The following is a 27883-nucleotide window of genomic DNA, read 5'->3' as shown; positions in this document are numbered from 1 at the left end:
TAACCTTCCAAGAGCAGCATGGCAAAGTGGGTGTGGCCAAGATGGTAAATGGGTGTGGCCATGGTGGAAAAGTGGGCATGGCCAAAGCAAAAAACAAATACCTTTTAAAGATCTTTCCCACAACTGCCATAAAGTGTAGTTATTTTACTATCTCGTTCTTTAACTTCCTTCTCTCCCCCTGCCAAATTCTTGCCTGCCTGCCCTTAACTCCCTTTACCAAATCCATCCCTTTCCCTTCATTCATATAAGAAATAATGTTTTTGAAAGAATTCTCTGTATTTATTTTTAAAAAAAGATGAAGGCTACATGTGTGTTAATGTGGAGATATGTCCACCATTTCACCTATCACGGTGATGCTTTGAACAAAATACACCGACTACCTCCTTGTAAGTCTATTTTGTCTCGAGGCAGCAGTATATGCTTCACACAAAGTTGGGAGGGAGGAAGCAGGCAAGGCTGGCACCAAAAGCTCTGGCTGGAAAAGACAGCCCTCACCTCCCCCAGTGGTAGCTGGGCATGGTGTTGACAGTAAGATCATTATACTTAAGAGTCCCTGCTGCTACCGGTAAAACACTAGTCTGTATGAGTTTGGCTCTGTTCCATCTGGGCTGCTGCGGGAGCAAAGAAAGTGTGCCCTGAGTGAAAGAATGTTTCCCAGTGCCCAAAGGGAAGGGCCACCTGTTCCAGCTCTCTGGTTATCCATCCACCAGCTTTTCCCTGCCAACTCACATAATCCAGAGCAAGGTATGCTAAGAGCGTGGCAAGAGTGTGCACTGTGGAAGGCTGCTTGCAAGACAAATAGCAGCAAGTGGCATCAAATAACTCAAGCAAGTAAGCTAAGCCACACACTGGGCAGCTTTGCACATCACTAAACTATGGTTTAAATGTGCACACTGCAAAAATCATGGGCGCTTTGCTCCTCCTACGCTACTGCAAATGTTGTGTTGCCAGGAAACAAGCCATGGTCTGGCTTAGCATTAAGGGGCAGTTCACATTGTGATTTGATGTTTTGCCATCTCTCCATTTTGCTTTGCCTTAGCAAATATTCACTAATATGCCAAAAAAACCTTGCGGTTTAAGATGTACCTATAGCCAACAGATATTTCTATCAAACTTTTAAAAGCAGGGAAATTGGGCAGCTATAGTGAATGCACCAGGGGAGAAGGAGGCCTGACCTCCTCTCTGAGATATTGTACTGTCCTACAAATTTATCAAAATGTAAACACAATTTGGGTTGGTCTTTCACAGTGCAATCCACTTCCTGTGTAGCTCTGAAGAATTTTGTAACATGGGCCTCTGAGCATATGGTGAGTGTTGTCATCTCCAAAGATGGAGAATTATATTTTTGTATGTTTGTTGGTGTTCTTATTACTTTGCTTTTTGTGTGTTATTACTGTTTTTACAGAGAATCTAACCTAGAAAATTATATTTCTCTCATTATTCATCCTAGAAATCTGTGTCAAATTTATGGGTGAACTTCATTTTATAAGGTGATATATATGGTTGTATGTATGATTATTTCAGATATGTACCTTTTTCTTTAAAACTTGCCTTGTAATACAAATTCCACATCTCACACATACTATTTATTTATTATTTAATTTGTATCCCGCCCTTCCTCCCAGCAGGAGCCCAGGGCGACAAACAAAGTGCTAAAAATACTTTAAAACATCATAAAAACAGATCTTAAAATACATTAAAACAAAACAGTGTTAAAAACATTAAAAAAACTTTTTAAAAAGGTTAAAACATTATTAAAAAACATATTAAGCAATTCTAGCACAGACGCAGACTGGGATAGGTCTCAACCTAAAAGGCTTGTTGAAAGAGGAAGGTCTTCAAAAGGCACCAAAAAGATAGCAGAGATGGCACCTGCCTAATATTCAAAGGGAGGGAATTCCACACAGCAGGTGCTGCCACACTAAAGGTCCGTTTCCTATATTGTGCAGAATGAACCTCCTGATAAGATGGTATTTGCAGGAGGCCCTCACCTGCAGAGCGCAGTGATCGACTGGGTATATATTGACTAGATACTCTTAATGCATCTGATCTAGGGATAGCCACTGTGGTGGCCTCCACATGTCATTGGGCTCCCATATCTCTTCATCCCTGATCTTTGGCCATGCTGGCTAGGATGCATGTGAGCTGGAGTCCCAACAACATATAGAGGGTACCAGGTTGGCTATTAGCCTTGTGCTCTTGCTTATGAAAATTCAGACCACAAGAAAATAAGAACGTAAGAAGAGCCTGCTAGATCAGGCTAATGGCCAATCTAGTCCAGCATCCTGTTCTCCCAGTGAACAACCAGATCCATATTACTATTTATTATTGTTGTTAATTGAATTTCTATCCTGCCCTTCCTCCCGAAGGAGCATGAAAGTAGGACCTGAGTGCAATAGCACTCTCCCGTCTCCCACAGTGAAGGCAATTATTTGGAACAATTATTCCCCAATAACTGGGAAACATGATTATGTTTCCTTTGCAATATACAGATTTTTAATCTGAAAGGCTGCATTCCTCCAAATGCCAGTGGCTGGCAATGGGGCAACCAACAGGGAATGGCTATAACCTTCATGCCCTGTTTATGGGCTTCCCAGAACTATCTGGCTGCGTGCCTACCATTGAAAACAGGGTGTCAGGCTGGAATGTCTAATCCAGCAATGTTCTTCTTAGATATGCCTTAATACAGACATGTCTGTGTCTGCGAGAATGTCCTCTTCCTTGTCCACACTGCAGCAAATTTTGTAGTCCCCGTGCCCAATAAAATTCCCTCCAGACCTATATTAAGGCTTTGCCAACAAAAGATATATAAATGTATTTATTTCTTCTCTTTATGTATTATATATATTCAGGATATATAAATCTGTCCACTGAGATGAGCACTTTATGCATCTGGGAAGAAGTGAACTCACAAAAGCTTATGCCACTACATATTTGTGAGCCTTTAAGATGCCAAAGACTCATTGTTGTTGCTTTCCACAGCAGAGTGACACAACTTCCTCACTGGTATACCTCACATTAGTAAGATAATAACGTGGCTTGAGTTGTTTATTTGTGGTTTTGTTTTTTGTTAGCCACCTTGTGAACCCTGTTCAGGAAAGGTGGGATATAAATGTTTCCTTAAATCATTAGCACATGTTGCACCTACTAAAAATGCTGCAACAAAAGGCCAGTGCGACCCTCAAGCCACAGATCATCTGCTAAAGGCACACCCTTCCCAGCACCAACCTATGAGCACCATTAAATGGGCCACAGCTTACTTCTGAGTAAGCACACAAATATAATGGTGCTGTTAAGTTTCTCACTGTTGAGTATCTAGGCAAAGTGTGGGTGTATTTGTAAGAGAGAGAGTGCATGTGTTTAGACAGTTAATTTGATTCAGCGTTGGTCATTTATTCTGTATTTTATAATGTTATGTTTTAATGATGTCATATGTTTATGAGTTGGGGATTATATTCTTGTTAATCAAATATATAAATGAAATACGGCATTGTCACTGGAGGATGATCATGATTTCGGGAATCGCCCCCTTTCCCCTTAAATGTCAGATCCTCTCCCCAACCCCAACCCCCACTTCTGGATCCACGTGTATGTAGCACCTACAAACATTCATACAGCGGTCCACCTACATTTCAGAGCCACCAGGTAGGGACACAGGACCAGTCGGAAGTTCAACTAATTTAAAAAGGGCAAAGTTTGGCTGGTGCTCGGTTGTTGTTTCCTGAGGGATTCCCTCTTTTTTCCCCATGAAAAATTGCTTTTGCCCTTCATACCACCCGCCCCCCTCTGCTATAGTTTCCACAGAGTACTAGAACACAGCCTTTCTTTCTTTTTTTCCCTTCCATTCCCAGCCCCTTCTCCTCCCCTTGTTTCAACTCAGCCGCCTTCACCCCTCACATTCATCCAGTCACGAAGCTACTGCTGAGGTGAGGTGCTGCACATGTGCCAAAAACGGTACCCACACCAGAGCCCCAGAAGCGGAAGTCTGTACGGGGCTGAGCAATGTAAGAGTGTGGAATTGCGGGTTGGTGCCACCTGTCTCTGGGTTGTACATTTTGTAGTGTATGGGCGAGAGAGGGAGGCGCTTTTTTGTACTGATAATAATATAATTTTTTTCACGATTACCAAAATTTGAAGATTTTGTTTCAAAATGTATTGAGTGCATTTGTCAGGTTTACTCCCCCTCCCCCCACTGTTCAGCTCAGTTAAAGATAGTGTTGCTGACTATTTTTTCTCCCCTTTTTGGAATGTGGGGGGACATTAGCACAGTTAGTTGAGGTCTTACAGTGGGGGGATTCTCTTTAAATGGGGACGGGTTAGTACTTCAGTACTTCAAAATGTGGTGCTTGCTCCTGCTGCGTGAGGAGCCCTGGACTCCTGCCAAATGTCATGTGCTGACAACACTGCCATTTTAGGGAGCAGCAGCTTGCATTAATTCACTGCATCTGGTTTATTCATTTATTTAATTTCCAGGGTATCAACAGAAACAAGATGCTGTACCAGTATAAAATAACAGACCCAGTCTGCCTTTGTTCCCCATGGCTCACAATCTTAAGCAAGAACCTCAACCCACCCAGGGATAGAGGTGGCGGAGGGTCAGGGAGAGGCGAGATCTTAGAGCTGTAAACCATGCAGCATCTATCTCAGCTCATGAGGTTCTGTTCTCATCCTAAACTCAGAGTGGGCCACAGAGACTACAAAACAGACAGGAAATACTTGTTTTTTTAAAAATCAAAAGAATTATACTGGGTGTCTGACTGCACTTCAACATAGTCCTTTATATGAAATATATAATAAAATGGAAATGGACCGCCTTCAAGTCGATCCTGACTTATGGCAACCCTGTGAATAGGGTTTTCATGGTAAGCGGTATTCAGAGGGGGTTGCCTTCCCCTGGGGCTGAGAGGCAGTGATTGGCCCAAGGTCACCCAGTGGGCTTCATAGCTGAGCAGGGATTTGAACCCTGGTCTTCCAGGTCGTAGTCCAACACTCTAACCACTACACCACACTAAGCATTTTTCAGCTGTTTAGTCAGAATTTGTATACAAAACCTTTCCACTCATTTGATGCCCTAAATATAGGCATTTCTAAATTAAATTAGAGGTATCCTAATTAATTGACTGGCTCCTATTTGGGGTGGAGTTAGAAATAAGATACTACATAAAAGAGAACATTGCAATGAAATAATAGTTTTCAGTTGGTATGAGTGGGCAAGCTGATGCGAAACTCTGTGGATAGGAAGCCATTCAGGGAAGGAGGTGATCTGGAGTGAGGAAAAGGATGAATGCCCGTTCTCCTCCCCGCTTTCCACAATCTACCCTCTTTCAAAGCTGCCTTTCTTAAACACTAAAACAAACCTTGATGTTAAGAGCCTAACCTGTGCAGTTGGGCATAACCAATTTACTGACTTAACCAAGGGGGTTTCACATGACACTTCATCCCCACATTCAATGAACACATGGAAGCCCCCACCCCCGTCTCCAAGTCCACATGTTTTGTGTAGTGTCTGAAAAGGGAGGCTTGTGTGTATACAAGCACATATTTCCCCTTTTCAAACATCATGCCAAATGCAACGGGGACCAGGGCCGGTGAAACACATAATGCGGGGAATGAGATCTGCAAATGCAGTCCTGTTCCTTGCTCCTTCCAGTCATACACTGAACACATGAGGAGGTTCATATGCATAGTGCTAATCTGTGTGACATGTTCTGAACACACCAGAAGTGCCATCTAAGCAGTAGCAGAAGGTGTATTCTATAATCCTGTGAATAAAAAGAGCTTAGTTTTAGAAAACCAACTTTCTTGCTCCTAAGTTGCATTGGTTCATGACAATGCCTCTTAAAACTGTTCTGCATTTTAATTAATATTGATCCTTTTGGACTTAAGCACTTTATATCCCATTGGTTTCTATGGGAGAATTAAGCACATGATTAACTCTCTCCCACCTATATCTACAGAGCTTGCAAGTGCTCAGTCTTGATTGGATCCTGCCAAACTGCTCAGACTTTTGGCTGCTTAGGGTAGACGTGCCACAAACAAGTATGTCAATATAGAAAAATAATATTTAGGTGTACTATAAATGCAGATATTTTGCAATACTGGTTTTTTCCATTACGTGTTCAAGAAAAAAAGACTTAAGAGAATAGTCATGCCTCCAACTCTTCTACTTAGGACATCCCCAGGGAAGTCTGGATCACAGACTTGTCTTTAAGAGAATTTTTTCATGAACCGTAACTTGATATATGAAATTGTAAGGAAAATTATCATCATGCAAGCAAGTGCAATGTGATTCTGCCACAGGCCCCATGCAGTTGCTTCGATCCCTTGGCTTTTCAGATATTGTTCTCCAGTGCACCTACAAAGAAGAGGTTTTGAGAATTAATCTAGTGCAATGTATTTTAATTGTTCCCCTCTTGGACTCTGGCAGCAGCCAGCAACTTTGTAGCTTAAGAGAGGGAGAGAGCACATGGGAAGGGCTGTAGCTCAGTGGTAAAGCCCATGGTTAGGATAGCTCATAGTCATATACTGACCAGCTGGACCAATGGTCTGATTCAATATAAAGCTGGGGTGGCTAACCTTTTTCCCCAAGGGCTGCATTCACCCTTGGCCAAACCTCTGTGGGGCTCCATGGCAGCAATGGATGTGGATGAAAACGGGTGACATTACATTCTCATGATCACACAGTCCCCATCCTCAACTGATCCATTCATATCTGCTGAAAAGCTTTATCATGCCCTCTTCACTCGTCAAATGATCAATCTGATGACCAGGGAGGGAGCAATATGTATCCTCAATAGGGTGCTGGGCTTGGCAAGAGAGCTGCAAACTTCTCCACCCCCACCCAGTGTTGTGCCTACTTTTGACTTTCTTCTTTTTTTTGCCACTTTTGCCAAAATTGGTTGGATCTTGTGATGGTGAGAAAAAAATGCTGGGGCTGAGGGTTAACCACCCCTGAAGAAAAGCTACTTGCTATGTTCTGTGGGACCATCTGGCCCAACTGCCATCAGGAGTCAGAAACTCTGCATAAAATGGAGGCAGGGCAGGCTGCCTGTGCTTATTTTAATTTTTGTACTGTGTGTAGCGATTTTAGACCCGTTATAAATAATAATTCTTGTTTGAGCTGCAATTCTAAAAGACGTACAGCACAGAGAAGAAAAGCTTACAGACTATGCATGGACTCTCCTAATGCATAAATGTGGGCAGTAAACATGATCCTAGTTATGTGATTTTACTTAATTTGTAGTTAAGATGACTGTTCTTTGTGTGCATGTAATGCAACTCGATACTTATATAGGGAAGCGTCTCTCAGACCTGATTTGGCTCAGGGGTTTCCAGACTCCTTCTTTAAAGGGAAAAGGACTACAGCCATTCATAGGATTACTACTATAATAAATAGTGTAGTGTTAAAAATAATAACATATCTTTTTCCTTCTAACCATTTTGTTTGTTTAGCAGACATCCAAAACAAAGACTATTTTTGGAAAGGATGGGGGAGCACTTGAATCCAAGACTCGCCTCAGCTCATTCACATCACGCTATACTATGGTTTAGCGTGATGTCTGAATGCAGCCATCATATTAACGTGACCGATACTCCTGCGGGGGGGTGGTAGGTGCCTCCAGCTGTTTGGGTAGAATTGGTTGGAATGAAAAGATAGATTGTACTTACATCTGTAACTTGGTAACCTCCGAACAGTTAGAATTGCTCCAATTTTCATTTGCGTTTAAGTTGCAGAACTTGAGATTGGTAAGTTCATTAAACTGCAGTGCCTTTGAAGGTAAGAAAGAAAATGCTATAAAGGCATAAAAAGCAAGAGAGCTTGGTTTAATTGTTGCAGTGTAGTTTCATGTAAAAAAAGTAGTAGTATGCAGATTATTCTCTTCTAGCTAGGATACAATAGAGAATGAGTTGTGAGTCTGCTTTGTTGATTCAGTCCTCACTTCAGCTCTAAAGTTCACTAGGCAGCCTTGAGCAAGCCATTATCATTAGGTATTTCTCTTCCATTGGCAACATGGGAGTAATATTGTAAGGAATACAAAAGATGTATCTGAAATACTTTGAACATTTGAGGAATGTGGCATATTCTTTGCATCATCATCATCTAAAATATGGGTTGTTTGAAAATGGTGCATATCAGGACAGTAGCCTTTTTGTGTATGTGGGGAAGAAGAAAGGAAGCTGTTCCCCACTCCCAATAAAATGGCTCAATATACAGATACCCCCTGAAGTGTTCCAGCCCAGGTCCTAAAGGAATGTAACTTTAGGGGCAGATGTTAAGCCTGGCATTGTGGGAGGCTTCAGGATTATGTTAAAAGCCATTTAAGCCCTATTGTTTCAACGGACCTTACAGCACAATTTTATTCATGCTTATCAGGAGTATGACTTACTATATTCAGTGGGTTTACTCTCTAGCAAGTATGTTTAGAATTGCAACCTTAGTCACTCACAACTGACTTTAGCTGGATTGGGGGCCTAAGCCTGTTAAACTCTGTAAATCAATCAATATGTTTTTTAAATACTGGACAGACTTGTTAAGAACTTGAGCCAAATTGGTTAGTCTGTCTTTCACCAACATTCCATTATAAATAGAATTGTTCCGTTTTGAACAATGATTCTTAGCACAAAGCGCAAGACATTGTAGCACTTACTGTCATCCCATATCGAGGTATGCTGAAGTACTGGAGCCAAGAAAGCCAAGGCAGTATACTGGTGAGATTTACCAACAATCCAGAGAAAATCTGCAAACAAAACCATAATTAAAAAATCTAAATCCAATGTAGTTATTTAACTGTTATCATTAAAGAAAGCAATACCTCAGTGAACAGCACCAACAAAGCCTTTAGAATTGTGTATGTTCTAACCTAAAGCTGTTCTGTTTCTTCTATATGCAGGATGTATAAAACAGAGCTATTCCCCAAACCCTCAGTTTTAAGCAGTCTTTGAAGAACTGCAGAGAAATACATGTTAGTGTTGTGACTGATCATCTGCAAAGGGGATGCATAAACAATATAGGGCATGAGGCTACATTTGGCCACACAACAGGATTTCCTGTTTGATTCGCTTACTCAAAGGCTAGTCCTTGTCACTATAGTAAAACTGCAAAACTTGTCTGTGACACAGACTGTGGTAGAAACAAGCATGTAGTGTTGTTTTTTTAAAAAACTGTTCTGGAAAATGAGAGGGGGGATATTACTAGGAAATTACTTTGGGCGCACTAGGTAATCTAGTTAGTTGCTCAGTGGAGCATTCAGTCCTAGTGAACACAGATGAGATTCAGAATAAGAGTTGATTTGAACTCTGCATGTATAATTTCATTAAGAGAGGCTTGGCTCACATGTCACTTCAGCAGCGTGATTGAATTGTGAGTAAATAACCAGATAACTGAAGGGCCATGCAGTAATCACACCAGGTAAATACCTTTGGTATTTAGGACACATTTTTTGTTTTTAGGATTATAACCAGAGGCATACTTCACTGTTACACTCAAAAATTCATTTATACTTTCTGAATCAGCTCCCACTGCAGTATGCAGGCATTTCTCTCACAACTATCCAGTCCTGTTAATACTGCCTTCTGGCAGCCTAACTTCTGCCTAGTCAATTAATAGGGGAATAGAACTGCGGTTTCTGGGCAATGGAGAATCCTCTTCAGAAACCCCTCAAAATGTTTGTTAACTTTGCTTAGCTTCCATCAGGGAACCCAAACATTCCCTTATTTCCTTCCTGGAATGATGCAAGTGCCTGTATATTGGCAGATCAAGGCTGTATGGGGCTTCTTGCCTCAAAGACCCATAGATGGTTAGTAAATGTATCCAAAATGCTACATTTTTTCCAGCTTCTCTTCGAGCACACTAGTATGTCCTAGCAGACTGAAACGGGTTGTGCCCAACATGGTCATTACTGGCCCAAAAACATATGTGTGGACTTTCACAGATTCAGCTAGCTGCATGTCCAGGCATGCGCCTGGTTCATCTTCCTAGCTGCCACAATGCCAATGACAGTCTGTGAACAATTTAAGGATACTCACAGTCATAAAAATAAAGGTGATGGTCATGAGTATATTAGCTACAGCCAGCAATGTCCTGTTGCAATAGCTAGCGACATAGAAGTAGCTGTGTAAGATACCAGAATCAGAGTAAACATCATTATAAGGTGTTACGCCTCTTCCTGGTTGTCCCATCGTTTCAGGTTGCAATTCCATCTTGGAACCCCTGTCGCAGTGTGTTGATCACTTCTTGAAACCTTTTATACCCACCATTCCATCCTACATAAGGGACTCCACAGATTTCATGAACAAGATACAACCCATCCTCATAGAACCTTTGGATATCCTGGTCACCGTGGACGTCAGATCCCTTTACACCAACATTCCCCAAGAACAAGCCCTAGATATTATTCGGTGCACTTTGGACAAGCGTACTGTCAGACATCCTCCCACACATTTTCTCTGTGCTTTGGCAGAAATAGCTATGTGCAAAAATGATTTTAAGTTTGGCAACTCATATTATTGGCAGATTAAAGGGGTAGCCATGGCATGCCCCATGGCCCCTGAAGTAGCCAATTTTTTTATGGAATCCTTTGAAGAAGAAATCATCGTGCCCTCTGGTTTGTTTTCCGAACAACTGGTGGGGTGGTGGAGATTTATACACTATGTCTTTTTGATTTGGAGGGGTTCAGTTGTAGATCTAAACAAATTCTTTGAATGGGTTAATAACAGGAGTGCCAATATCCAATTTGATTTCCACCACAGTTTGGGGGAGGTCAATTTTTTGGACTTATTGGTTAAAAAAAGAAAACAATCATCTGTACACTACAATATATAGGAAGCCCACTGATAGGAACACCTATTTAAGATTTGACAGCTCCCACCCCAAGACCCTTAGGCAGAATTTACCATATGGGCAATTTTTAAGGATCAAACGGAATTGTTCCTCCGAAAGAGACTTCGTGAAGCAATCTCATATTCTGACGAACCAATTAATTAAGAGGGGGTATCCTAGCCATATTGTTGAAAATAGTTTTAAGAAAGTTGCCCACAGAGAACGCACTGATGTTTTGCACCAAACAGTACAGAAAGCTCCTGATTGTTTAAACTGCAATTTGACATTTGACCATGTTACCAACATATTGCAAAAAAGCTAAAAAGACACTGGCATATCATACATCACATTCCTGGTTGTCATGAACAACCTCTGATTTCTTTCAAGAGAACCAGGAATTTAAAAGATATCTTGATTAAAAGTGAATTTAGGGATAATATTCATCCCATTACAGGTATCCTGCAAGGCAGTAACGCACCTAAGGGTCACCACCCCTGTGGACGTTGTGCCTTTTGTAGGTTCACTTGTAAAATGACAGAGTTTATCAACCCTATCAATAAAAAAGTACACTTTGAACCATTTTTCAACATGTAATACTGCCAGAGTCATTTATGTAATTCAGTGTGGATTTTTGAAATTGTATGTTGGACAGTCCTCTAGAATTGTTAAAAAACGCATAGGAGAACACCTCAGCAATATAAGGAACAAGAGGGCTGGAGCCCCCTTACTGGATCATTTCAATAATCGCCATTATTCTATTGCCAAGCTTAAGTTTTGGGTTTTGGAGAAAGTATGAAAACATTGACATTTCACTCAGGAGAGAGATATCATGGATATTGAATTTGAAAACGATGACCCCTAATGGTTTAAATGAGGAATTCGAGCTCCTTCCTCTATTATGAAATCCAGATAATATCCATGGTCCCTTACTTGTTTTCCACTCTCAGGTGTTTGTTATTTAACAATAAGAAGAATGTTTAAGTGATTTCACCTACATCTCATTTCTGGTTGCTTGTGTATATACACACGCCCATGTCCTGTTCTTTGAGGTGTTTATACTGTTACACTGTTTTAAGCGGTCTGCTCATTTGAATTTCTCACCAGCCTATAATGTAAGTTTCAGATTTATTTATAGATTTCATATGTATGATTTTACATGTTTATGTGAGTAATTTGTCCCTGCTGTATCATTTATTTATAGCCCCTGACGAAGGCCTGAAAATCAACAGGCTGAAACACGTTGGGTTTTTACAAACAATAAATTCCTACTCTTCTAGTATCTTGGTTTCTGCCCTTCTTTTTTCCTGGTTTGGATGCTAGCCATTTTTCATTGTCAGCTTCCTAGCTGCTACAATGCCAATGACAGTCTGTGAACAATTTAAGGATACTCACAGTCATAAAAATAAAGGTGATGGTCATGAGTATATTAGCTACAGCCAGCACACTCTGTCCTGTGGCAATAGCTAGCGCCATAGAAGTAGCTGTATAAGATACCAGCATCAGAGTAAACATCATTATAAAGAAGGCCTTTGCTGTTGGTTTCAGACCTTAAGAGAATAGAAGAAGGGTAATGTTGGCAGAGAGTTTGCAGTAAAAATTTGTACCATATTACTAGTTTATTATACAACTTAAAAACTGCATACATTTTACTTTCATAACCATGCATTCTTATTTTAATAATGTCTGAATGGGAAAATGTTTTATATGCCTTATGCATCATCACAACATCCCTGTGAAGTAACACACTATTATTGTAATTTTAGGGAGAAAGATGAAAGAGGGCAACATGCCAATGGTCCATTCAGCCATTACTTGGCCTTTGGGATGATGCCAAAGGGAAGAATGGGAACAGGCCTTGATCTTGATTAAATCCTTGCCTGCTCCTTCCATACCCTGCTCACCACCAAAGCAGAAGAGTCTGCTTTTGAAGAAATGTTGAGTGTGTTGAGTGTATATTTGGTCTCTCCTTCGCATGCTGAGGAGGAGCAGGGGAGAATATACGATTTCATCATGATAGAATCTGGGCCAAGTAATGACTGAACGCATCCAATCAATAAAATAAGATTAGAAATTGTCACTTAGATTCAGGCCTCAACATTCTACCCACATCATCTATGTTATTCTATTTATTAATTAAATTTACATCCCACCCTTTGTCCCAATGGAGCCTAGGGTGGCAAACCAAGTAGTAAAACAATGCACTTTGCCCTGGCCTTTGACACCTGAGACATATATTGTTAGGACCCATCTTATTTTGTAATTTTACGTCGTTTTAAATGCCATATTTTAAACTTGTTGTAACCCTCTCTGGGTGAAGGGCGGGTAATAAATGTTGTTGATGGTGATGTTGATAATAATAATTATAAAACATATTTAAAACATTTAAAGATATTCACTAATAGGCAAAAACGCTTGCTGTTTAAGAACGGACCTATAGCCAACAGATATTTCTATCAAACTTTTAAAAGCAGGGAAATTGGGCAGCTCTAGTGAATGCACCAGGGGAGCAGGAGACCTGACCTCCTTTCTGAGATATTGTACTGCACTACAAATTTGTCAAAATGCAAACACAATTTGGGTTGGTCTTTCTCAGTCCATAAGAACATAAGAACATAAGAAGAGCCTGCTGGATCAGGCCAGTGGCCCATCTAGTCCAGCATCCTGTTCTCACAGTGGCCAACCAGGTGCCTGGGGGAAGCCTGCAAGCAGGACCCGAGTGCAAGAACACTCTCCCCTCCTGAGGCTTCCGGCAACTGGTTTTCAGAAGCATGCTGCCTCTGACTAGGGTGGCACAGCACAGCCATCATGGCTAGTAGCCATTGATAGCCCTGTCCTCCATGAATTTGTCTAATCTTCTTTTAAAGCCATCCAAGCTGGTGGCCATTACTGCATCTTGTGGGAGCAAATTCCATAGTTTAACTATGCGCTGAGTAAAGAAGTACTTCCTTTTGTCTGTCCTGAATCTTCCAACATTCAGCTTCTTTGAATGTCCACGAGTTCTAGTATTATGAGAGAGGGAGAAGAACTTTTCTCTATCCACTTTCTCAATGCCATGCATAATTTTATACACTTCTATCATGTCTCCTCTGACCCGCCTTTTCTCTAAACTAAAAAGCCCCAAATGCTGCAACCTTTCCTCGTAAGGGAGTCACTCCATCCCCTTGATCATTCTGGTTGCCCTCTTCTAAACCTTTTCCAACTCTATAATATCCTTTTTGAGATGAGGCGACCAGAACTATACACAGTATTCCAAATGCAGCCATACCATAGATTTATACAACGGCATTATGATATCGGCTGTTTTATTTTCAATACCTTTCCTAATTATTGCTAGCATGGAATTTGCCTTTTTCACAGCTGCCGCACACTGGGTCGACATTTTCATCGTGCTGTCCACTACAACCCCGAGGTCTCTCTCCTGGTCGGTCACCGCCAGTTCAGACCCCATAAGCGTATATGTGAAATTCAGATTTTTTGCTCCAATATGCATAATTTTACACTTGTTTATATTGAATTGCATTTGCCGTTTTTCCGCCCATTCACTCAGTTTGGAGAGGTCTTTTTGGAGCTCTTCGCAATCCCTTTTTGTTTTAACAACCCTGAACAATTTAGTGTCGTCAGCAAACGTCCAATCCATTTCCTGCGTAGCTTGGAAGAATTTGGTAACATGGGCCTCTGAGCATATGGTGAGTGTTGGCAACACCTGCCATCTCCAAAGATGGAGAATTACATTTTTGTTTCTTTGTTGGTGTTCTTACTTTGCTTCTTTTCTGTTTCTACAGTAAATCTAACCTAGAAAATTATATTTCTCTTATTATTCATCCTAGAAATCTATGTCAAATTTATTTTTATTAATTTCAAAGCCTTTTTATTGGACAATGTCATATGGTGAAGATAGTCTTTTGTGTTTCAAACTGGAGGTTATGCTGTATTTCTATTTTGGGTGCATTAACAGTTGAATCTGAAACTGTAGTTTGATGTAAAATCAGACTGATTACAATATGTTGCTACTTAAGCAATAAATCTAGCTGTTGGAAAAAACAAACTATTTTATCTTGTGCAAACTGAGACACTCTTCATGTCCATTGGAAACTATTCTGCAGAATAGTCAGTGCCATTATTCCACAATTGTTTTTGGAGCTTTTTCTTAGCGTTGCAAAATGTTGCTGTACTTCACATATTCACAGAAACAGAAGCAAAAGAAAATGATTTACTATAGGAAACTTCACTAAAATTGCAAAGTAAGCATATTTAAAGTAACTATCTGAACTATATCAACTGTTTTAATATTGTTCCTTTCTCCCTGCTAAAACAAGATCAACGCAGCACATGTCTTGTTTCTGTTTTTTGGGCTGATTGCAGATGTTGCCACCACTTCCCATATGCTCAGAGGCGCATGTTACCCAATCATTCCAAGCTACACAGGAAGTGGATTGGACTGTGAAAGACCAACCTAAATTGTGTTTGCATTTTTACAAATTTGTAGAGCAGTACAATAGCTTAGAGAGGTGGTCAGGTCTCCTGCTCCCCTAGTGCATTCTCTATAGCTGTCCAATTTCCCTGCTTTTTAAAGTTTGATAGAAATATCTGTTGGCTATAGGTACGTTCTTAAACCGCAAGGTTTTTTGCCTATTAGTGAATATCTTTAAAAGTAGAGGGAAGGAGAAAGGGGGGAGAGGGAAGCAGAAGGAGAGGGAGGGGGAAGAAGGGGATTGGAAGGGGAAGGAGAAGCAGGGGATTGGAAGGGGAGGGGGAAGGGGGAAGGAAGGGGGAAGGAACAGGCAAAAGGGAGGTGATGGGAGGGAGGAGGGGGGGGCACGTTTGATCATTTGCATGCTTATTGAGTTCAGTGGGATTTACACCCATGCAATCATCCTTAGGATAGGTAAAACTGACCATGGAGAAGGAGGAAGGAAGGAAGGGGCAGGGAAGGGGCAAGAGGGGGGAGAAGGGGAGGGAGAGGAGGAGATTGGATGGGTGGGCAGAGGGGAAGCCCCTTTCCTTTCAAAAAGGAAAACATTGTGAACAGTATCATTCTTTTTCAGGGTTTCTCTCACCTATTTATTCTACAGCAGGCACATGTAACCACCCACCGAAATTTAAACCAAAGCTGTTCCTGGGCACATCCACAAACAAATGACAAATGGACTGCCTTCAAGTTGATTGTGACTTATGGAGACCCTATGAATAGGGTTTTCATGGTAAGTGGTATTCAGAGGTGGTTTACCATTGCCTTCCTCTGAGACTGAGAGGCAGTGACTGGCTCAAGGTCACCCAGTGAGCTTCATGACTGTGTGGGGATTCAAACCCAGGTCTCCCAGGTCACAGTCCAACACTCTTAACCACTAGACCACATTGGCTCTCTGGCCACATCCACACCAGACCTTTATTTCACTTTACACAGTCATGGCTTCTCCCAAAGAATCCTGGGAAGTGTAATTAATGAAGGGTGCTGAGAGTTCCTAGGAGAGGCCCTATTACCCTCACAGAGCTTCAATCAGAGTGGCTAACACTTAAGCCCCTCTTGCTAATAGAGCTCTGTCAGGAGAACAGGAGTCTCGTCATAGCACCCTTCATAAACTACAGTTCCCAGGATTCTTTGGGGGCAGCCATGACTGTGTAAAGTGAAATAAAGGTCTGGTGTGGGTGTGACCCCGATTAGGCAAGCCCAGCAGCTATGAGTCTGGCTTTTAGAACACTGAGAGTTGGTTCTTACTGAACGTGCCTGGCCTTATCATTGAGTTCAATACTATATTTATTAAATTAATTAAAATTCAGCCATGCATTTTTTTTACTTTTAAACTGCATAAGATGAAGGTCAGAGTAATAGGATTACAGGTACTCTGTGAACATAGCTGATTTTTGTTTAATTTCAAAAAATTATGAGAAGTCTGACAGAAAAGTCCAAAAGGGGTCTTTTTTTTTCTTTTTACACTTTGAACTCTCAGTTCTTTCTGATTGTTTTGTGTATCGCCATGAAAATTTAGAGGGTTGTTAAACAAGTGTGTCTGAGTTCAGGACTATAAGTTTTGTAAGGTTTTGTTTTGAAATGAGCTTATGGGAAGCATCAGAATGGCATGGGGGGAATTTTCTTTTTTTTTCCAATTAATTTTTATTCTAATTTTCAAAACCAAAATAATACAAAAAGAAAACAACACAAATCAATAACTAATACAATACAAAAAAAATACATATATATAAAAATATTGACTTCCGATTTGTCATAGTTCAGCTATAAATCTATAATATATAACAAACCTATCTCTTAATAGATTATAAAATCACCTTCCTCCAGCGGTTATCTTAGTTGGTTTCAAATCTCATTAACATCATATCATTTTAATATTCCACAAAAAGTCAAAGAGAAGTTTCCAATCCTTGAGATATATATCAATCATTTTTTTTCTAAATAAACATGCCAATTAATCCAGCTCATCAAATCTACTAAATCCAGTAATTTCAAAACACTATAATTCAACTATAAATCTATAATATATAACAGACCTATCTCTTAATAGATTATAAAATCACCTTCCTCCAGCAGTTATCTTAGTTGGTTTCAAATCTCATTAACATCATATCATTTTAATCTTCCACAAAAAGTCAAAGAGAAGTTTCCAATCCTTGAGATATATGTCAATCAATTTTTTTTTCTAAATAAACATGTCAAATAATCCAACTCATCAAGTCTACTAAGTCCAGTAGTTTCAAATCGCTCTTCTGTCATTATCCATATTGGGTCCATCTTCCATCTTTACGCACCCAAAAATCTTGCTGTCATAGTCATATAATAAAAGTCTGATAGGAATTTCCTCCATCACAGATATTTTCTTACCATCAAATCCAAACGTAACACTGAAGTATTGTTTCAAAGCCGCATCTCTGCTCCTCTTTTCCACATGATACACTAGTACATTTCTTGAAGGTTTTTCCATTGACACAAAACAGGGATTAATTCTATTAACTTTCTCCATTTCAAGTTCCATCAAATCCTTCCAGTCCAGGAATTTTTTTGAACCGATAATATCTTTATCTCCAATCTCTTCAATTCCTTCAGAGACAGCGCTGTATTCCAAACTGTAATATTTATCTCCAGGATCCGTCACAACAAGGAAATCCAAATCTTTTTTCATGTCCATATTTAAGCCAATCTCCATAGATTGAACCTTGCCTTTAATTTCTCTTTCATCCTTTTTTTGTTTTCCAGATCTATCTTTATTCTCCTTTCTCATAGAATCCTGAGTTTCTTTCAGCTCCTGTCTCATTTCATGAAATTCAGTTCTCCACGCTTGTCTATTATTTCTCAGTTCTTGTTTTATTGAGTTAATCCCATCCATTATTTTCTGAAGCATGTCTAGAAATAAAGTCCCTTCTTGTACATCCATGATCTTCTTAATTGCCATTCTTAAAACCAAAAGAACAAAACTCCTTCAATTTTCAATGTCCCAAGCAAAGAGCAGTTTATTTCTTTATCCAGTTACAAAGGAGTTAATCTTTCCAACCAACTAACGTCACACGCTAGACAGTCCTTATCTCTTAAATGTCCAGAAGTGCAAAAACAGCTTTTAGTTCACAGCGTTCAAATAACTAGTAGCAGAGAGAATGAGCAGATTCGTCAACAACAACAACAAAAAAGTAGATCAGAAAAAATAGTCCCTTATATATATTACACAAAAGTCTTGTAAATCAAAAAGATTTCTTATCTCTCCCAATCAGAAAGCTCTCATCTGTTGTAATCTTTAAAACGCAATTTTCCATGTCAGCTTTTTGCAATAAAAAAAAAAAGATAAGCTATTTATATTTTCTTCCCCCTTAGTTCCGTAAATAAAGAAGGAAAGTCTTACCTCATCTAGGTTATCTTAATTGCTGTTACTTTGACAAATCTCTTTAGCTATATAGATAAGAAAATGATAAATGTAGACAGGAGGTTTGCCTGCTAGTCCGTTAAAAAAAAACGGGTCACTTATCCAGCTGAGCTAGCATAAAATCCTTACTCTGTCTGAACTGCTGGAAGACAGACAATTCTGATGAATTCCAGGCTCCAACAATCAAAACAAAACTATGTGGCAGATCTCACGCTTCTTCCTTATCCGGAAGAAATCATCCCCAGTCAGAAAAAACCCTTTTGACTGAATTTAAAACTGGATAAGTTTCATCCAAGATGGGAGCCCGTCTCAGAGGCAGCACAGGCGGAGGGATCCTCCTGGGAAGTCCGGCATGGGGGGAATTTTCAATTGTTATAATTGCAAGGGTAACAGAAATATACTATATACAGATGATATAGAGGCTGCATACACACCATACAGTATTTTCCCTAAAGAATCCTGGGAACTGTAATTCACTCCTCACAGAACTACCATTCCCAGCGCCCTTAACAAACAACATTTCGCAAGATACTTCGGGAGAAATAATGTGCTTTAAATGTATAGTTTGTATGCAGCCATATATATTACATGCTAATAATAATTCAGTGCTCTGGATGTAGATCCTTATGTAGCCAAAATGACATCATCCATGGAAAAAAAGGAAAGCATCAGCAGTAATGAGAGAGAATCCCAAAGTTTACAAAAGTACAAAAAGGAACAGTGGAGAGAAACATTGAAATATCCTAGAAGAAGGCAGAGCTACTTGCCTGGCAACTTGAACAGGAGTAATTTTGTTGCAGGACACACTTGCTAAGTGCTGCTGTACAGTTGAAAGGTCAGTATACTTGCCTAACATGAAATAAACAATGCACGTGAAAATAATGCACGGTAAAGTCCTCATGGGTATTAAATCGCCTATTAGCTTTGAGAAGAAATATGCAGAAATTCTGTAGTATCCACTGATGTACTCGTGTCTATAATATAAATAATAAAATATCACCAAGTCAAGTAATCAAATAATTTCACAAAAGAAACAACCAAGATATGTTCTATGCAGTTTGACAAAACTCTCAATTTATCATGATTAGAATAACAGCATCTATACATACATGCGCAAAACTTTGATTTCTCAGTCTTTCAAGAATATGTTACACTAGAAGCTAAATCATTTTAAAGAGATGGGCACTGGGTTCATCCAGGCCACAGATATAAAACAGTTTTCCCTTCTTCTCAAAGAAGCCTAGAAATTGTAGTTTAAGTAAGAGATGTTAGTGTCTCTAACACAGATTCACTAAACTACATTTCCCAGGATTCCTTGGGGTGGAAATAGAACAAGGTCCTAAAACCAATAGATTAGATCTAAATTTAGTCATGCTTAAAACAGACCTAGTTTAAGACTCATTGATTTCAGTTGGACTAATCACGGCTAACTTAAATCTCATTTATTTCAGTGGGTCTACTCTAAGCATGATTGGGTCTGGATACAACCCAATATGTTTGTATACAGAGAGGACCATTAATATGTATCACTTTTGTGATATGTTCCCTGTTTCAGCACCCAGGTTGTGGAATTCCCTCCCCACAGGAAATGGCACCTTCACTGAACACCTTTCATCATATGCTGAAGATGCACCTCTTCACCCTGGTTTTTGACACTTAAAATATGCATTTTCGGACCCTCTCTAGTTGTAAATGTAATTTGTTTTAAACTGTTTTTAATATTATATTTTATATTGTGACCCACCTTGGGACCTACTGATGAGGGGTGTGTAATAAATTTAGTAGAAATAAGTTACAAAATTAATCACAAAACAGTAATGGTGTTATCTCCACTGTTCATAGCAAACCAACTTCTATCTAATTAAAACGATCCATACGTATCCTCAGTTCATACTCCTGCTTTACTTTTCTCCCAGTGCCCTTGGTTTGCATGTAACACTAAGCCAAGCCATGGTTTTGTGTCAACTAGCAAACATGCAGGCTTCCAAAGAGGAGATTGTGACTGCTTTGCTCTTCTCCAGCTGTTTTGCTGCTGCGCTAAGTTGTGGTTGGCTTAACATGTTGTTTGAATCTTGGCTCCTGATTTAGCTCTTCTAGATGAACCATGAGCTTGTAAACCATAGGACAAACCTTGGTCATAGCTAGGGATGGGGGAGAATTTTTTTTGGTTTTGAATCCAAATCTATCAAATTCACACCTTCCAAAACAATATGAGAACTCATACATAATCATCCTTCAAAATTCTCATCAGAATTTTGCAATGCGGTCTCTAACCTAACAATGCTTACAAAAATACTTATATTAGGGGAAATTGTGCATAAGAATGAATAATGAAAATAACATACAAAAATGCATTATATTAAGAGAAATTTCTTGCAATGTGTACATTATGTGTACTTATGTGTACATTATTCAAAACTGCATATAAAATGTGTTTATTAGAAGAAATGCTGGAGACTTCATTTTAAAAAATGCAGATTGCTGCAAAAATGTGGAGAATAGAATTTAAGATCGGAAAAATGAGCAACTGAGAGAACCAAAATTGTGAGATCCTTCCATCCTGGGTTATAGCTCATGTTTTGTCTAGAGAGAGCTAAATCATGAGCCTGGGTTCAGATGACATGTAAGGCAAACCACAGCTTAACACAAACAAATGGGAAGGAACAAAGCAGCCATGATCTCCACTTTGGGAGCCCAGACACTTGTTTCTGGCACTAAGACATGGTTTGACTTAGCGTTACATTCAATCCAGGCCAGTATATGTTTTTAATCTATGGTTAAATTTCAAATGGCTAATTTAATCAATTAAGGTTTGCACATATTCACACATTGTTAGTACCTCATATAATGGTCTTGTGGTCACTCACATAGCTGTGAGTGGTTGATAAGTTTATTTATTATTTATTTAGTTGATTTATACCCCAATCTTCCTCCCAGTAGGAGCCCAGGGTGGCAAGAAAATGTCTTATTAGCCAATCACAATGTGGTACTTTTTTGGGACTGCAATCTAAAAAACCTCAATCAATGGTGCTGAAAAAACAGTGTTGCCTGTTCAGCAATGTTCTACTTACATAAATATCTTCTTCTCCACAACAAAAAGTTCAATAGCGAAAATGCTACTGAAACACTGGTTGATGGTCATAAAGAATATGGCACCAAGCCTATGGGGGGGAAAATCAGATCACCACTATATAAGTCAACTATCCAAAACCAAGCCTTTAAAAAATAACTTGGTATTAGCTAAAAGGAGCCTCTTTCCTCTTCAAAACCCACTTCTTTAAGAAACGTGTCCCTGAACAATCCTATTTCCTCATCTCATCTTCCCTTGCCACCCAATTCCCTCTTTATTTAGCCCATATACAATGGCTGGCTGTGCCACTGCTTTCCCAGCAGTCCTACTGCAGGGCATACAAACAGCAGTCACAACATACTGGTAGAAAAGGAGCAGGAGACAGACTTGCAAGTGTGACTTTTCAAATAGCGTTTTAGGCAGTGCTGGGCTCCAACAGCAAAGCAGCATACTGCCTGTTTTTCTTAACATTAATTTCACACGGCACATGCACTGGAAGCTGGATGGCTCTACTCTTTGTACCAAATGTAAAATATCTCTTTTCCTGATGCAGTACAAAGTACAGCTACAAAAATATATAACGTAAGTGGGAGCACTTGTAAAATGTAGAAACATGGAGTGTTCCTGTTCAGGATGCTAGCCAGCCATGCCATCTTGGAAGACACTCCATTCCATTCATCCCGCCCACTGGTTTTCCATTTCATGCTCCCTCCAACAGTCAGCCAGCATTCTGTGGTCAGTTAATTCCCTCTTCTGTGTGGATGGCACCACTCACCTTTCAACGTTGGAAACAGAGGGAGTGCTAATGTTGCCCCCTCCTTTTATGAGACCTGAACGGGCCTAAATACAAGTGCCCTGATTTATGAGCGACAGCCTTCATACCTCTTAGGAGTTCATAAAGTCCCAATTTTGTTTGGTTCGATTTGAAAAGAATATTCACAGTATTGGCACAATAGGTCACAAATCCACAAACCAGTAACAATTTTAACCCCAACTGAAATAAACTGGCTAAAATCCTGCTAGTTTGTGGGTCAGGGTTCTGGAGTCTATAGTACGGGTGCCCACATGAGCTCCTGCAAAGTAGAGACAGGACACTAATGCTGTCAGGAAGACTCTAACCAGCTATGGCTGTTTGAAGGCTCACAGCTCAGTAGCAGGGCACTTACTTTGCATGCAGATGATCGTATGTTCCATTAAGCACCACAGCCCCTTGGGAGGAATGGAGCCAGAGTGGGAGAAACCAGCACATAATCTTGCAGGACAGCAGCAGAGCATGGAGGAACCCAAAATTTTAAGGGAAGAGCTAGAGGGATACCCAGCAGATCAAAGGGTCAGAGCCAGGGCATAGTCAGAAGTGTATTGTCTTTTCATACTCAAATATACCTTGCCTGGTTTTACAAGTTGAGCATTAAGATACTGGTTGGTTGACAACCTTATCCAGCCTAAGAATGAAACAAATGTGCAAGGTCCAAGCAGAAACTAGTCATTATTTTTACAGGCTGTGTTTTAAAGTGACAAAACTGCATTTCAAGCCTCAGTGATGAAAGTTTCTTGTAGAATCAAACAACAGCTGTTTTATCATCACACAGCTCCAAATTACTCACCTATTCTGCAAACCACTAGCATCGTCTGTCATTCCAAAGAATATGGCACCTACGACTAATCCCAGGAAAATGGTAGCACATAGCTGAAACATAAACAATCCAACAAAATATACAGCAGTGGTATTTTACATGCAGTAATGGTGCAAACATCACTCACAATCTACAACAAGTCTGAAGGCAAATATAATTTAGGTGCCCTGTTCCAGCAGGGCCCAAAGCACATTTATTTCTTTGAAAATTGGAGCCATCAATAACAACAAAATACTTTACAGTAGTGGTTCCCCAACTTTTTCCTCCATGGACCAACTGAAAAATGCTGATGGTCGTGACGGGCCGCTTAATGATTTTTCTGCCTTTAATGACTGTACTAGATGTGGTATGATTTTTAGTTGTATTTTTATTGTTTTTATTTCTTACATTGTTTATAATGTAACAATTTGCATTCCACAGAACTCAAGTTGTAATATATTGTATTTCATCGTAAGAAATACAAGAATAAAATACAAGTAAAAATCAATATGAATCTGTCATATGGACATGCCACAGACCACCTGAATGAAGCTCATGGACCAGTTTAGGAACCCCTGACCTAGAGAATCTGCCAACCATCACAAGCACCACAGTCGTCATGGTTTCATATAGAAGTCTGGAATTCTGTGGGCTGATCCTCCTGGTAGCTCAAAAACTACATGACAGATAAATATCTGGTTCTTGAAAGAGGCATTTGGAATCACCTGAAGCTGTCTGCGTTGTTTTCTGTTTTACCATTGATTCTTATTGTTCTGATTATTGCTGTTTTAGTGAGGTCTTATTTTTATCTCTTACTGCTATTTATATTGTAGTGTGATGGATTTGCTTCATTTATTTATTTTGTATCGATTTTTTACAGTGTAATCCAATCCTATCTATATCTACTTGGATGTAAGTCCTTTTGAGTACAATGGGGCTTTCTCCCAAGCTTAGAGCATAGAACTGCATCCCTAATGTGTTTTATTATTTGGTTTGTTAGCAGCTTTAAGTTTATTTGATAAAGAGAAATCAGGCTATACTTTTGAAATAAAATAATAATAATAAATAATAAAATAAGTATCATAACTGGCAATGGCTGTGATTATATATTATTATATGATTTATATCCGACCCTTCCCCCCAGCAGGAGTCCAGGGCGGCAAACAAAAGCATTAAAAACACTTTAAAACATCATAAAAACATACTTTAAAATAGATTAAAACAAAACATCTGTAAAAACATTTTTAAAAAGCTTTGAAGACATCTTTAAAAAAAGGTCTTAGAGAAGAGCATTGATACAGTGAGCATAACGGAGACCTGGTGGAATGGAGAAAACCAGTGGGATACGGTTATCCATGGATATAAACTATATCGGAAGGACAGGAAAGGACGTATTGGTGGCGGAGTCGCTCTATACGTGAAAGAAGGCATTGAATCCAGCAAGCTGGAAACCCCCAAAGAGGCAGACTCCTCCACAGAATCGTGGGTGGTGATACCGTGCCCCAGGAGGGACTTAATACTGGGAACGATCTATCGTCCCCCTGATCAAAATGCTCAGGGAGACCTTGAGATGAGATATGAAATTGAGGAAGCATCCAAACTAGGAAAAGTGGTAGTAATGGGTGACTTCAACTACCCGGACATAGACTGGCTGCATATGTGTTCCAGTCATGACAAAGAAGCAAAGTTTCTAGATATTCTAAATGACTATTCCCTAGACCAGTTGGTCATGGAACCGACCAGAGGGACGGCAACCCTGGACTTAATCCTCAGTGGGGACCGGGACCTGGTGCGAGATGTAAGTGTTGTTGAACCGATTGGGAGCAGTGACCACAGTGCTATTAAATTAAACATACATGTAACTGGCCAATTGCCAAGGAAATCCAACACAGTCACATTTGACTTCAAAAGAGGAAACTTCACAAAAATGAGGGGATTGGTAAAAAGAAAGCTGAAAAACAAAGTCCAGAGGGTCACATCACTCGAAAATGCTTGGAAGTTGTTTAAAAACACTATATTAGAAGCTCAACTGGAGTGCATACCGCAGATCAGAAAAGGTACCGCCAGGGCCAAGAAGATGCCAGCATGGTTAACGAGCAAAGTCAAGGAAGCTCTTAGAGGCAAAAAGTCTTCCTTCAGAAAATGGAAATCTTGTCCGAATGAAGAAAATAAAAAAGAACACAAACTCTGGCAAAAGAAATGCAAGAAGACAATAAGGGATGCTAAAAAAGAATTTGAGGAGCACATTGCTAAGAACATAAAAACCAACAACAAAAAATTCTATAAATACATTCAAAGCAGGAGACCATCTAGGGAGACAATTGGACCCTTGGATGATAAGGGAGTCAAAGGTGTACTAAAGAATTATAAGGAGATTGCAGAGAAGCTAAATAAATTCTTTGCATCTGTCTTCACAGTGGAAGATATAGGGCAGATCCCTGAACCTGAACTAACATTTGCAGGAAGGGACTCTGAGGAACTAAGACAAATAGTGGTAACGAGAGAGGAAGTTCTAAGCTTAATGGACAATATAAAAACTGACAAATCACCGGGCCCGGATGGCATCCACCCGAGAGTTCTCAAAGAACTCAAAGGTGAAATTGCTGATCTGCTAACTAAAATATGTAACTTGTCCCTCGGGTCCTCCTCCGTGCCTGAGGACTGGAAAGTGGCAAATGTAACGCCAATCTTCAAAAAGGGATCCAGAGGGGATCCCGGAAATTACAGGCCAGTTAGCTTAACTTCTGTCCCTGGAAAACTGGTAGAAAGTATTATTAAAGCTAGATTAACTAAGCACATAGAAGAACAAGCCTTGCTGAAGCAGAGCCAGCATGGCTTCTGCAAGGGAAAGTCCTGTCTCAGTAACCTATTAGAATTCTTTGAGAGTGTCAACAAGCATATAGATAGAGGTGATCCAGTGGACATAGTGTACTTAGACTTTCAAAAAGCGTTTGACAAGTTACCTCACCAAGGTACCTCACCACTACCTAGCCATAGTCATATAATAAGAGTCTGATGGGAATTTATCCCAAATATTTTCTTGCCATCGATTCTGAATAAGTTGCTGAAATATTGTTGTAAAGTCATATCTCTGTTCTTCTTTTTTACAAAATGCACTGGCTCATCTCTTGAGAGTTTTTCCATTGTCACATGGCTGCAGTTAATTCCATAGATTTTCTCTATATCAAGCTCCATCACGTCATTCCAGTCCAGAAAATTATCCAAGCCATTGATAACTTTATCTCTAATATCTTCATTAATTTCTTCAGAGATAACGTTAAATTCCAAACAGTAGATTTTATTTCTAATATCCATAAACTCCAGATCTTTTTCCAATTCCACATTTGTTCCAATCTCCAGGGCTTGTATCTTCCCTTTATTTTTTCTTTTCTCATCTCTGATCTCATTCTCCTCTCTCACAGGATCCCCTATTTCTTTAAGCTCCTGCGTCATTTTGCTCAGTTCAATTTTCAGCTCCTTACTGCCCTGTCGCAGGGTTTGTTTCGTTATCTCAATCTCATCCATTATTTTCTGAAACATAATTACTTCCAGATTCTCAGCCACTTTCTTGATTGCCATTTTTAAAACCACGAAAACAAAACAAAACAAAAATAAAGAAGAACTACTTCTTATTTCAGCAACAATTGGGTTAATATTCCAGGCTTGATGACATCACAGTATAAACAGAGCAGCCTGCCTTATCTCTCTATGTTCAAGAATACAAAACAAATTTAGTTCCCAGCATCAAAACAGTTAGTGGCGTCGTGAAGAAGCAGATTCGTCAAAATAAAATAGACCAAAAAGAGAATAGTCCCAGACAATATAATGTTCCAAAGTTCATATTTTTTATTTTTTTCTCCTCGGAATAGAAATCCCTCTTCTGTTTATATCTTTAGAATGCACTTCCAGGACAGCTTTTTGCAATAGAAACAGAGATAAGCTGTTAATTTCGTGAATAACAGAGAAGAGTTATAGCTCACCCAGAAGTTCTTTAAAGCTGATTCATTTGACAAATCTATTTTTGCTGCAACAATTTAAACCAAGTAAAAAAAAGAATAGAAAGAAGGGTGCTTGCCTGTTAGTCCGTTTTCTCTTTGAAGAAAAGATAAACGTGTCGCATTAATCAGATAGAGCTTGTTCGGAAGTCCGTCCGGCATTGCTGGCGGGACCTTTTCTCATAAATTAATGAAATCCAGTCCTCCCAACAAAAACAGGCTTTTGAGGTTGATCTCTACATTTCTCCCTGCCCGGGAGAAATTTCATCAGTCAAAAAAAAAATGTTCTGACTGATTTATATCTGAATAAGCTTCTTTTGAGGCGGGAGCCCGTCTCAAAAGCAGGCACAAGCGAAGTCACCCTTCCCGGAAGTCAAAAAGGGCATAATTCTTGTCACAAGGTCAAGCTTTTAGAAACCAATTAAGAGAGATCTCCATAATATCAACAAACACAGAATCAAAGGCCAGCATTCTGAGATGTTTGGTTTGTGGACAGCAAAGATGTAACAAGGAATCAAACA

At 39.7% G+C, this 27883-nt stretch overlaps 1 protein-coding gene across 1 annotated transcript in view; it reads right to left on the bottom strand.

Annotated features, from left to right (window-relative positions):
- Positions 1–4476: 4476 nt before the first annotated feature.
- LOC133363680 (broad substrate specificity ATP-binding cassette transporter ABCG2-like) overlaps positions 4477–27883 on the bottom strand; it is a 46206-nt gene continuing 22799 nt past the window's right edge. The window contains exons 8-14 of the mRNA XM_061582948.1: positions 23359–23441; positions 21756–21845; positions 19534–19658; positions 12212–12366; positions 8649–8738; positions 7669–7769; positions 4477–6355 (exon numbers count right to left, since the gene is read on the bottom strand). Of these exons, the coding sequence (XP_061438932.1) occupies positions 6208–6355; positions 7669–7769; positions 8649–8738; positions 12212–12366; positions 19534–19658; positions 21756–21845; positions 23359–23441 (792 nt within the window). The 3' untranslated portion in view covers positions 4477–6207. The remainder of the gene's footprint in view (positions 6356–7668; positions 7770–8648; positions 8739–12211; positions 12367–19533; positions 19659–21755; positions 21846–23358; positions 23442–27883) is intronic.

The sequence above is a fragment of the Rhineura floridana genome, chromosome 9 (genome assembly GCF_030035675.1).
Source record: "Rhineura floridana isolate rRhiFlo1 chromosome 9, rRhiFlo1.hap2, whole genome shotgun sequence".
Taxonomy (NCBI): domain Eukaryota; kingdom Metazoa; phylum Chordata; class Lepidosauria; order Squamata; family Rhineuridae; genus Rhineura; species Rhineura floridana.
The sequence above is the reverse complement of the archived record's forward strand: the minus strand, read 5'-3'. Positions and strand labels throughout refer to the sequence as shown.